Source organism: Lepisma saccharinum, chromosome 2 (genome assembly GCF_977018435.1).
Source record: "Lepisma saccharinum chromosome 2, izLepSacc3.1, whole genome shotgun sequence".
In the NCBI taxonomy this organism is placed as follows: Eukaryota; Metazoa; Arthropoda; class Insecta; order Zygentoma; family Lepismatidae; genus Lepisma; species Lepisma saccharinum.
Genome location: NC_139230.1, coordinates 38164532 through 38177368, shown reverse-complemented (window position 1 = coordinate 38177368; position 12837 = coordinate 38164532). Strand labels below are relative to the sequence as shown.

The 12837-nt window shown below is 38.4% G+C and overlaps 1 protein-coding gene across 1 annotated transcript in view; it reads right to left on the bottom strand.

The window, feature by feature from the left end:
* Window positions 1-12837, bottom strand: part of LOC145983998 (ribonucleoprotein PTB-binding 1-like) — a 167959-nt gene that overhangs the window by 21361 nt on the left and 133761 nt on the right. The window contains exon 2 of the mRNA XM_083117276.1: window positions 1153-1444. Within this exon, the coding sequence (XP_082973402.1) occupies window positions 1153-1444 (292 nt within the window). The remainder of the gene's footprint in view (window positions 1-1152; window positions 1445-12837) is intronic.

The following is a 12837-nucleotide window of genomic DNA, read 5'->3' as shown; positions in this document are numbered from 1 at the left end:
TAAGTAATACAAACTGAGATTTTCACAGAACATAAAAGAATTGTGAAGTCTCTTGTTTGTTATTTATTTCAAAGTTCTGATAAAAATTAGCAATATTTTACATTTACTGAGCTACAAAAAAATCACATTTTTTACGCAAAAATAAAGTAACACAATGACAGGATAAGGCAACACACTTAAATTGCTGCGGGGTGTCAAAGTAGCAGCTGTCCAGACTGATTATTTATTGCCACACTCTTACAAATTAAATACAAAAAATCTATGTAGTACATCTCCTGTGTGTGCCTAATCTACAATAAGACTTCTCAAGTTTCACTGAATCTCACATTATCTGGCTCTTCCTGCTGCAATTTTAAAAGTATTTTAAGATACATCCATTATGCCATTTTTCTTAAGATTTACATTTACCATATTTGTTCCATATAATTTAACTACTTTGTTGAACTTGAGAATAATTAATACTATGTATATCTCACATTAACAATACTTATAAATATTTTCTACTTCTAAATTTCAATGTGGGTTTGAATTATATATGTATATATTCTTATGATTGCGCTGGCTGGACCTTTGGCATCTGCAAGCCAAGCAGTTTCCATTTTTTTTCTTTTCGAAAAACTGCTATGATATTCTAAATTCTGAAAAATTATATAAGTTTAGAATTTCTTCTACAGCATTCATGTGTCTTTCTTTTGCTGTTGCCTAGATATCTGTGATGGAAGATAGGCTTATGTAGCCACAAAACTATTGTAAATATCTAGACAACAGCACAAGCAAACTACAGAAAGATTCATGTGAATGCTCAAGAAGGAATTCTAAGTGATGTAATTTTTCAGAATTTCAATATCAGTGTTTTTTTTAAAAAAAAATAATTTATTATTATTTTAAAGAAGAGGAATTTTCAATAACTGCTTGGCTGGCACCTGGCAAAAGACCTTAAATTTTAAATATGGATTGTGTAGCCAAATGATGTAAAAATGTACACTGATTATATTGACCCGGAGATGGGAAAAAGTGGAGAAATTTCAAAATCGAAATCATTCGAAATCCACTGTTGTTCTGCATAGTGTTCTATAAATTAAAAACATGGCAGCAGGGATGTAATATTATCAAAGAATCAAAAAGGATACAACTAAATAAAGAAAATCATACCTGTTTTTTCACTTATCATGAGGAAACTTCTAGCAACTTCCCCATAAGCTTGCACCAGTGTTGTAAATTGTTCTTCTGTGAAGGTAAATGGAAGCCTTGCTACACACAGCATCATTTCCGTTGGAGTTGGAGATACAGGAACCCTCTGGCCTCTTATGCAGAATACTCTGTCGCGGTCCCACTCTTCCAGCATCTCTGGATCCTCCAACACCACGCGTGCTATACCTGATCCTGTACTGCATTGTATCTGCACCGACTGGATAGGGAAGTCTGCCAACACTTCTCGAATTTCCTGCGGAGAGAAAAACGTTTCTGATTAAACATCACGTAAATCATGAATCTTGATTGTAATATTATATAGAACAACACTATCATTGATTGTAGCCAGTGTTTTGTATTTTTATTCTTTTTATTTAGCGTCGTTTTTGGCCAATCACGACGATGAGGACACTCAACACCTATGCCCAGGCCGTTCCAAAGCCGGGATTCGAACCCGGGAACTTTGGTGGCGAGATTGAAAGTCGATCATTTAACGTGCTCTGCCATTAGCATTAGGATGCCATGGTGCGGGGGCAAAAAATGGCAAAAAGTGAGAGCAACTCCCCCCTTCATGCAGGCCCGTAGCTAGAATTGATCTCCAGGGGGAATTTGTAAACCCAGTCCAGTTTTCAAAAGTTTAACGGTATTAAATGAAGGTAACATAAAATTTAGAAATATCATGCAAATGCTACAGTTTTTTCTACACCTTCTAAAACATCTATTGAAGTGTTCATTGACTACTACTGACACCATCCCTTAATACACACTCTATACTATTTTTGATGACACAGGTATTTATATCATACCAGTAGTAATGTACAATATTTACTTCAATCATAGTGCCTACCGTACCCCGGCCGAAGCAATAAAACTCCTCTTCGTTCCCAAAACTATGGATCTGTTGGCATTTGACGCAGCTGTGGAAGGAATGTGGATGATGACGTTAAAGTCCCAGATATTTGTCAAACGAAAGGCTGCAACAGGGACAGGGAAGTTACAGATAAAGAAGCTCCCTATGAAAAAACAACTTTCTAAAGTCTAGCTCTAGAGAATCTTCTAAACACTTGTCGGTACTTGGACTTCTGCTCCCAAACAAGACGAACAACTCTAATTGCTGTTCATGTTCTGTGAATGTATCCCTTGCTAACTACCGTAACAGACTAGCGACACTGTTCCCATGCCAGGGTTTCAAATATTTCAAGATTCAATATGATGCATATCACACACAAGAATGAAATAAATTAAATGCACACATTTCACAACTTCATTACTTCCTTTCACACTGTATTTCCGAAACGAGACAGTGATTTTAGGTTTTTGTGATCGGAGTTGTGTTCTTGGGTCACCCCGGTAACATTTAGCAAGATACCATCCCTACCCGCAGCATTGTCTAGGCATGGAGCAACTGCACTTCCACATATTGTTGACATTTTAATATTTTCTGCTAACATTGTGTGATAAATTTCACGAAAAACGACTGCGTAGTTGATCTACAAATTTTCAACTACCATACTTCTACATGATAATGGCGACCAATTACTGTGCATTACCGGAAATCGACCAACCTGTTTGTATCTATCTTGGTCAACAGGAATTGTGGGTTACGAGTTGCAGCCGGTGGAACAATTTGCAAGTTCAGACAAGTCTTGGAGAGATTTCAGCAGTGTATATTTTGCAAAACGACTTAAATAATAATATTTCTGTTATAAAACTTCGATCATTGTGAAGGAAATGGCATCATTACCTTGAACATTATAAAATAACAACCAAGCACGAAAAAAGAAGAGGTGGTAAGTACAGGAAAGTTGGATTAGCATTAACTTTGAGCGTAATGTTTCAAATTTACGTAAAAGACATACCGTGCATATATTTTTTAATACTGTACTTGTCGTACAGAATTAAGGGAAGCAAATGAACAAACGTATAATTACAAACCATTATTTGTGTGCGTCTCGTAAAGTTTTGTCATTGTAAAAAATTAAAATGGATGTTGAATGGAAGCATATTGAACAAGATTAAAGCTGACATTTGGCTTTTAAAAAGACTATCTATAGTCCGTTCAGTTCTCGAATTACGATTCGATAGTTTCGAGTCCCTACCTTGAAAAAGTGTATTTGTGTCTATATCCTGAAATACTTGACATGCAGGGAAACGAGTATTTTTTTTTATTGCTGGCTACTGGTTACACTTTTATTTCACGTCTTTAGATTATTCGGGACGATGAGGATGAATGATGATTCAAATGATATTGATGAAGCGATCTGAACTGGAACTGGAGCCTGGATCACTGACCTCCGTGGCGGACTGGTTAGCACAGCGCGCTACGACGCCAAGGTTCCGGGTTAAAATCCCGGCATGGGTGTTCTTTCTGAGAGTCCCTTCACCAATTTCATCATATCATCACCAATCCTCATCTTCGCGATTAGCTTAAGTGGCATAAGAACGACGCTATATAACAAAAGTGGCAAAAAGTAAAATAAAATAAGCTAAATCAATCAATCAAACCTGGGACCGTCCGTGACGAGATCGTTGAGTCCAGCACTCAACGCACTCTGCCAACAAGTCGACGTGTCTATAAGTATCGGTTTATATCAACTCAAAGCAGGGTGTTTCAAACTTTCATGTATTCGTATTTGCTGGTATTTGACGTTGTTTTTCCACCTCGCGAGGTTAACCGGAAGGAAGACAGTGAAGGAATAATATTATATATTATATCGTAATGAAACGTCCATTCCTTAAGAAGGATTCGAACCAAGGTTCCCCTGGCTTTGCTGCACCCCATGCTAATCATTCATCTCGGAGGACCTAGGATTAGTGTCGATTAGATTCTTGAAAATTAGGACCTGGGGAAGGAAAGGTTCGAACTGGGATCGCTGCCTGAAGATTTTGAAGGGAAACAAGGTCCACAGTGGAATGTAGCGCAACTACAGAAGTTTTTGTAAAATGTGGAGTTTTCATTGATAAATGCGGCCGTTTCATAGGGTAGTTTTTTTATTATATTTTATCTGTTCTTGCTTGCAATAAACGCTTTTAGCTTTTTCTGTATTTTCGAAGATGGTGCATAGGATAATAAGAGAGCTCTAAAATTGGAAATTTGATTCTACTGATGAAGTTGAGACCCGACATCCAGTAACGCAAGGAAATATCGAGAGAGGAGGCAAAAGACGGGAAAAAAATAAGTAAAGTGCTCCCCTGTTGTTTGCACTACGCCATGAAGGCGTATAGCGGGTGTGGAGTTAGGCAAAAGACGGAAAGGAGTTTATTATTCATGTATATATTCCACAAGAAAATGCGTAATTGGGCTAAAAGAGAATATATTAATCTAGTTTTAATTGTTGGCTAGGGGCGGTAAGGGATGGTGGACTGTTCCCTCCCCTTCTGGCGTCGTCACTACTGACACCACTCTTGAGTGTCCAATGAGTTGTTCAATCAAATAATGTTGGTGACAATAGCTTCATTGATTTATTTATTTCGTTTATTTTACTTCGCTTTTGGACACTTTTGGCTAATCGCGAAGGATGAGTGATGATATGATGAAGGAACACTCGCAAAGGGACACACCCATCCCCTGCCGGGATTCGAACCCGGGATCCCTGGCGTCGTAGCGCGCTGTGCTAACCACTCCGCCATAGAGGTCGGCTGGTGACAATAGGAATTTCGTATAGTTTATATACCCAAAAAAGTCGCTTTCACTGTGATTTGGAATGGAAAATCACTATAGACCCTATGTGACAAAAATCAGGGTTTCATCTTCAAGCATTCACGTTTAATTTTGGAGCTCAATTGCAACAACTGCTTCTGCTATAATTCCAATTATTCGAAAACGAGGAGGTGAAGTGTCTTTTCAGATGTTATCAGAGTTATTAACTCCAGAATGCTTGAATTCTCTCCGAAATGCCATGATAATCATGGGAAATTGATTTGGAGAGGGGGTAATGGGTAAGAATCGAGTCCAAACCGACTTTCTCAAATCTTTAATCTTAATTCAAAGATAGAGAGCTATTAACAATGATTAGAGTAAATGTGATACCAAAACAGGAGCACTTAGCCTTTAGCGAAACTCGAGGTTTTATTGTTTTCCTACTTTTGTGTAAACATTAATGTCCGCAACTGCCATCAACAGTCGCAATTCTTTGAAATATATTTTTTGCTGCAATTTACTAGTTAAGAAGGGTTTTGGAGTGTGGGAGCCAGACGTGAATTTTAGTGATAAAACTTAACTTCAACCTAACTTTTAAAAACAGTGGTTTTTCGAAATTAGTTTACACAGAATATTTCAAAATAATTCTTTAATAGGCTCATGAAATTAATTTCCTTATCGCAGGACAGTCTTTACAGGAGAAAAAAAAAGGCCAGTTCGAGTTCAATTTTTGCTCTCCAACGGCAAGTTTGAAGGGGAAATGTGGAAGAATAGGGAAAAGGGGAGCGAGAGAGAGAAAAGGACTACGAAGCCTCAAGTGATTTTAATGGAATCTTAAAGCAGATATGTCAGAATTTTTTTAAGGGCGTTTTCCTCCTTCAAACAAAAGCGGAATTTCTTCCATCTTGGGAACGTTTCACAACTTTTAAGTAACTGAAAACAAATAGCACTTTTCAGTAGCGTATTAAAGTTTTATTTCGGCTGGTGTACAATGCTTTCTTCAAGTAGTGCTCACATTAGTTTCCTTGTACACGCACTTCACGATTGTATTTGGTGCCTTAAGAATAACGACTCTCAAAACATAAGTGTTGAGCATTACTGAATTTATAAGTTTTAAGAAATGATTTATGGTCAATAAGTAATAACTAGGGGCGTTCTCTCGTATAAATGCACACTTTATGTATTCATTTCAGTAGATAGTTTTATAGTGTTTATTAATCGCATATTGGGGATAATTTTAACATTAAAGTGTCTCGTTTTATACCTTACGTTACCATCAAGTTGTGAGCAACGCAGACTTGCATATATATTTTTTAAAAAACGGTACCTTGAAATTGGTTATCTTGTATTTGTAACCAGGTCTAACTGGAAGAAATACAATTTTTTTGACCAGACAAAACGTAGGTTATTTTTTAGAACAGTTAATGATTAATCTTCATAAATCGCTATTAAAATTAGCCAGTACAAATATTGGACATATGTTATCACATCATCACTCATCCATATCTTTGCGATTAGCCAAAAGTGGCAGAAAAGCGAAGTAAAATAAACCAAATCAATCTAAAAATACACTACATTGATTTCAATTTTCTCCGACCAATGATGAGAGATCCGCTCTTGGTCCCCAAAACATAGATTTCGCTTTATTTCGCGCTGCTCAAATTTCATTAAATCCATTTCGAAGCAACACAGAAACCTGAAAAATAATTGAGGCACCTTACTGGGAATAAAAAGCACGCACTTCTTCGCAACACCCCTCCCTAATCGCTACGATCCTAGTTCGTGATGGAGAGACATACAAGAAAGCAGGCAGAACTGGCAGGATGAAGGTAGTATAGTACCAGAGACGGAATGACATCCTCCACCTGACGCGGATAACCTTATCAGTTCCAGCTAACGTAAATAGACTGTGCTATATTTAACTCTATTACGCTAAGCCCTAATGCAAAAATTGAAGCGGTGCATGAATGCACGTGATAAGAATTGCCAAGTTTGAGGCTGTAATCAAACTTGGTGCACTACCGCTTTGTTTAAATTACCTTTTATTTTCAATTCTAACAAATTTGTTAATGTGTTTGTGGAAGAATCCTACCCCCATTGGATGAAACAAGTATTTATTATTCCCCTGCTTTCCACAATTAAATTCAACCCCAACACTGCATTCGAAAAACATTAATTTACGATGTACGCTGTACATTAATGAATAAATGGGAAGAAAATTATCACGAAAACTAAGTCGGAAATTCTCAGGTTTGAGATGGTACGGCAACTGAATTTCCCATTACATTACACTAAAGGTATGATGAAATTATATATTTAACTGACACCTCGCAAACTTGACCATTTCCATTGACACACTCCTTCAACCAGCCATCCTCCACGTTGCGGTAGATTTGACGAAAGTCTCCTCTCGTGCCCAGTACGTAAATACCTAATGATTGATGGTACTCATAGACAGATGCCGACCTCAGTTGCGAAGTGGTTAGCACAGCGCGTACTACGCCAGGGTTTCTTAGTTTGAATCCCGTCCTGGGCATGGGTGTTCTTTGCGAATCAATTCCTTCATATGATCCTCATCGTTGCGATTAGCAAAGGTGACAGAAAATCGACGCTAAATGACAAAAATTAAATCGACGACAAACTCTCGACGCTCTTTATTCCAGATATACTCATTTTGACTTTCGACGATGCGAGAAATTGCTATCGCCTCCTGCGAGTCGAAAGTAAGTTCCGACGCCGCCGATAAGAGTCGCTGTAGGCAGCCAACTTCCATCTTTTAATCTTTCTTATTTCACGTCGATTTTCTGCCTATTTAGGATAATCTGGACGGTGGGGGTTAAATGATGAACAGGTGAAATTGAAGAACACTCACGTAAATGCCAAGAACAGAATTTTCGGTCACGAGATCGTCAATCGACCACTCAACGTGGTTGGCCACGAAGGTGGTACCAGTGAACTTAGATTTAAAAGGGACGAGGTACAGTTTCGTATAAGATGCAAATTAATTTCCATTATGATAAAGTGCGTGCAAGTATATATTATATGAAAAAGAGAACAACGAGTTCTAGATTGATGGTATATTCTCAAGTATGGTTGTAAGCACATCTCTAACTCGATTATTAAGTTAGACAAAACTTATTTAATATATATGGTTAATATATGCAAATGTGTTCCGACACCAATGCATTTCTTATGGGGAATGAAAACGCTCGCTCTTCAACGCAAAGTTTTCCCTATCAGAGTAATGTTTTGGAATTTTGCGTAGCAGCCAGTTCTTCAACTTCTCTTCTTTCCGTCCACGTGCTTTGTTCAGTTATATCGAGTAATATGTTACTATAGCACTTAAAACTAAAAATAATACTTCCAAAACCGCCCATGTAAAAATCCCGTAGACGCATTTCTCTCTCACTCGACTCCTAGCACTTCGCGAATAATTTGATTTGATTTGGGGTTATTTAGTGTCGCTTTTCTGACACTTTTGACTAACCGCGAACAATCACAAAGAACACCCATGCTCACGCCGAGATTCGAACCCGGGACCCCTTGAGTCGTAGGGTGCTGTGCTGACACTCCGCCACGGAGATCGGCAATGCCACCTTGTGAACGAAACTACCCCTCATCTTTAATATGACGCCAGAAAACGAACCGTGTTGGAAAACTATTTTTCAGCAACAACTGCGGTAACTTATTCTGCTAGGCTAAGCACTACCTTGTAACCAAGACTCAAAATCTCGCCCCCGAAAGTTCACTGTTCGAGTTCCAGCCAGAGTAGGCGCGTTTCGTTGTGTTTGTGCTCTTCGAGATCAACCTAAAGAGGCTCGATTGTTTGGTTTCATTTTCTTTCGCTATTCTGACACTTTGGGCTAACCGCGAAGATGAAGATGAATGGTGATAAGATGGATGAAAGGACAATCAAAAGCCCAGAAGGACAGCACACAAGACGAGCTCAACGGAGGATTACGCTGGCCACGAGTCCAGACGCCAGTCCAGGGTGGGAGGTAGGTTGACATTTGGGTGTCTGTAGAAAGGGTACAACTCTTACACCCACCAAAGAAGCAGACAAACGATGCCAAGAAATCAAATTGAAACAATCCATGATGGATAATTACGACAGAACAAAGAATATCACTTCACTGAATATGATCAATGGAAAATGTTGCTGTGCCGTTGCCAGAGAAGATTTCACCCAGATAAAGTAAAGCCGGCAAGCAATTTGTCTATTCTCCTAACAGCAGGGCCGATAAGGTAAGAGTACTTTGTGTGAAGTCTGAATGATCCGATTCAAACACGGAACTGCCGGTGAAAAGAGAAGGAAACCGCATTCAATTTCCCCCCGATGTTTGCTAAGTATCTGAAATGTTGCCTTCCAAGCTTACCTTGCCTCTACAGCTCACTGAGTCGTTTGATGGGAGTAACTTGAGTTCGTGAATCAATACTCCAATATCAGTCTCGTACTTGTCGTCTTGGATAAATTCCCCTTCTGGACTGAGCAGTCGATTTTCCCCCTCGTGCCGCCAGGATTAGGGTTTATGAGCTTTACTAAGGTTTCGTTTACACGTTCTGGATAACTGCTGGATTTATTAGAGAATAACACTAACGGACAGTTAAGGCAAAAAATAAATCTGAATCTTAGAACCGAGTTTAAAACACATGCATCCTCCCCGATACACGTGTGTTCAAAACTACTCAAAAATGAATAATCCAATAAAGTTTCCAAATTAAGTGGATCGATTGGGGTTTGAAATTTTCTCTTGAAGTGTTTAATGTGGGTATCGAACTACTGGGGAAGTGTGCCTCCCGCCGGGAATCGAACCCGGAATTTCTTGATCACAACGCCACGTGACATCTGAATGAACGAATGAATAGGTTTATTTTAAGATGACGGGACAATCACAAACACACATGGGCAAGACAACACGAGGCCGACAGGGGATTATGCTGGCTCTGAATCCAGACGTCTAGTTAGTCAGCCTAAATGAAGTCCAAGGCGTGCTACGTGGAAGACAAGTTGGTAGTTTGAAAAGAGTCACCCTTCAATCAAGTGAAAACTACTCGACCATCTGAGAATCCTCGGTTTGGAATGTGTGTACGTACATAATTTAGACATACATTTTATTACAAATTGCATAAAAATAATGGTTCATTGGTTTTGTCTCAGCTAGCCTGTAGAATCCTAAATTACAGTCTCTCACTGTCTGTCTGTCTGTCTGTCTCTCAGTCTCTCACTGTCTGTCTGTCTCTCTCTCTCTCTCTCTCTCTCTCTGTGTGTGTGTGTGTGTGTCAAAAATTGTTTATTGTGGATGTTTTTTCGTAAACAGAATGGTCATTATTCAATAATCACATGCAATTCAATTCAGCACGAGTACCCGCAGTGAGTCAGGTATGAAAAGGTTGCGTACCGTGACGACGCCAAATGGGGGGCAGGGGGGCGAGCGCCCCCAGTCAGACACTTTGCCCCCCCCCCAACTGAAGTTAATGAAATATCGAATAATAAGAGTTCATTAAGAAGAGTATGACGATTTTCACCTTTTCTAAGCGGTGTATTCTGCATGATATCACTTTTACTGCTTATAATACCAAATTGACTAACAAATATTAATTTGTTTTAGTATATACATGTGTGTATGTACATGTCTATATGTGTGTGTGACTTTCGTTCAAGATTCGAGCGCCGACCTGGGTATAGTCGATGTCTCATTCATTTATGTCCTTTAATCGTCGCGATTAATTTAAATTTTAACCACTTTTAAGAACTGGAAAGAAGCGTTGAATGTGGATGGTTTGAAAACCTCACGAACATTCTGAGGACCACAAAACATCAACTGTAATACGGGCAAATTATTCTAAACGTGGGTCGTTGTTAGTGACAATGACAACGCTAATCAGTAAAAGCACATAGTCTATGGTAAAAGACATTCGAAGATGATTAAAGATTTGGTTGGCTGGTTGGTTGATTTGGTGTTTTATGTCCAGTTTATGCACAGTAAGGCTAATCGGGACTGTACCTACAGTTTAAATTGCCTCCACCAGGTGTCGAACCCGGGACCAAAGGTGATCCAAGAAAACCGACACTACATGTCAGTTGTTGTGGTTTCTTACTATTCAAGGACTTGATTTTCGAGATGATGAGTCTGAGGCAAACCTTAACAAAGGGAATTTCTTCGATACTCTTGACGTTAATTTCAAAATGAGAGGATGTTATTCGGAAATATATTGAACCTGAACCTTAAAATGCAAATTATACTCAAAATTAAATTCAAAATATATTAATCTGCGTAATGTCCACACTTATTCTCAGCAAAATAAGCCAGGAAGTAGAAGAGGCGAAAGTATTCGCACTGATGTCAGATGAAACAAAAGACATTGCGAGAAAGGAATAGGACATATATTTGTATCGCGGGCAGGTAAATTGATTGATTTGGTGTTTTAAGTCCACTTTATGCACAGTAAGGCTAATCGGGACTGAACCTACAGCTTAAAGTGGGATCCGAACAACTATGTGCCTCCACCGGGTATCGAACCCGGGACCCCTTGATTACAAGGCAACGACGCTACCCCACGCGGGCAGGTAAAAGAACGCTTTTTAGGATTTGCTATTCTTCAATCATTAAATGCAGGTTTACTCTTTCTCGTACCTATCAAAATCGAATAACTCCATAGGTGCCTGTAAATGTGTAGCACAAACATTCGTTGGAGTGGTAGAGTATCTGCATTATTGAATTATGAGATAACTGTAACCTTTTTTCAGATTTTTATTCCTGTGATAACATTTCCCTGAAAGGTGAAATGCAGATTTTGCACAAAACTCTTCAGCGTTACGAAGATGGAACGAAAGTAGTCCGCTTAATGGATTTCTTCTAAATCCTAAGGTTATTGGCATTTCACAAGGTTCACACTCTAATTGTAGAATTCTAGTTTCCAATGCAGCGTGTGACAGAACCTTCTTGTGTTTGAAACCTTTGAAAACCCTTGCTCGAAACAGTATGCTTGATGCCAGCTGCCTCATTTGGCTGTCCTTGCTATTGAGAAGAAGGAATGCCAAGTCTTGAAGGTGGGCAATGTGTTCTCCAAAGCAGCAGAATTGCATTTCAATAATTGACTTTAGTTGCTTGTTTCTAATACTTAAGAAGATTAATTTCTTCCAACGTCATGTTTATTTTGCAAGAAAATTAAACTCTTCTAAACATTTTTTTCGTCATTTATATTATTATCTTATACCTTGAATATTTATATCAGTAGTTTTATCTCAAGAAAGACGATGAATTATAAAATTATAAATGTCTTCCAATATTGAAATAGACCACTAGAAACAACGCAAGTTACGGCAGTTCCCACGAATAAAAAAAAGAATTAATGCCTATATTAAAGCGAATCACATGGAGATAAACTCGTAGTCAAGAAGTAAATTTAGGTAGTAAACGTCCACTCTGAATAAAGGACAAACACCATGAATATAAAAATACATGACTATAATAAACATAATAATAATAATAATTATTATTATATATTATATATATATACAGTATGTAGTGTTTTCAGAAGTTTTAATGTGACTGCCCCCCTTCCGCCTCACCAGTCACTTTTCCCTGGCGCCGTCACTGGTTGCGTATATACAATTTCAAGGAGGTCGTATTTCATAAACAAGAAAGAGTAATGGGTTTCAATAATTAGTATTTTGTAAATGTAATTCGCAAACCTTTTTCTCTTTTGTACTAGTATTTATCGTGTGTACGAATTCATATTTTACACATGCATCCAAATTTACAATGTATGTCTTAATCCCTTCTCAACGCTGGGATCCAGATTAGATATTCAATGGCGACACATTTCAGCGATAGCGATTCAGCTTTCACCAACTAATATGGGATACTTTAATTATTTGCTAATGTTATTGAGTATTCGTTTGTTTTTGCTAGTACAAGCCATAAATACTTTGCCTTCAACTCATACGCCCCCACCCCTACGTACAAGTATTTCCGGAAGCACTTGTAAGGTCATGCCACGCG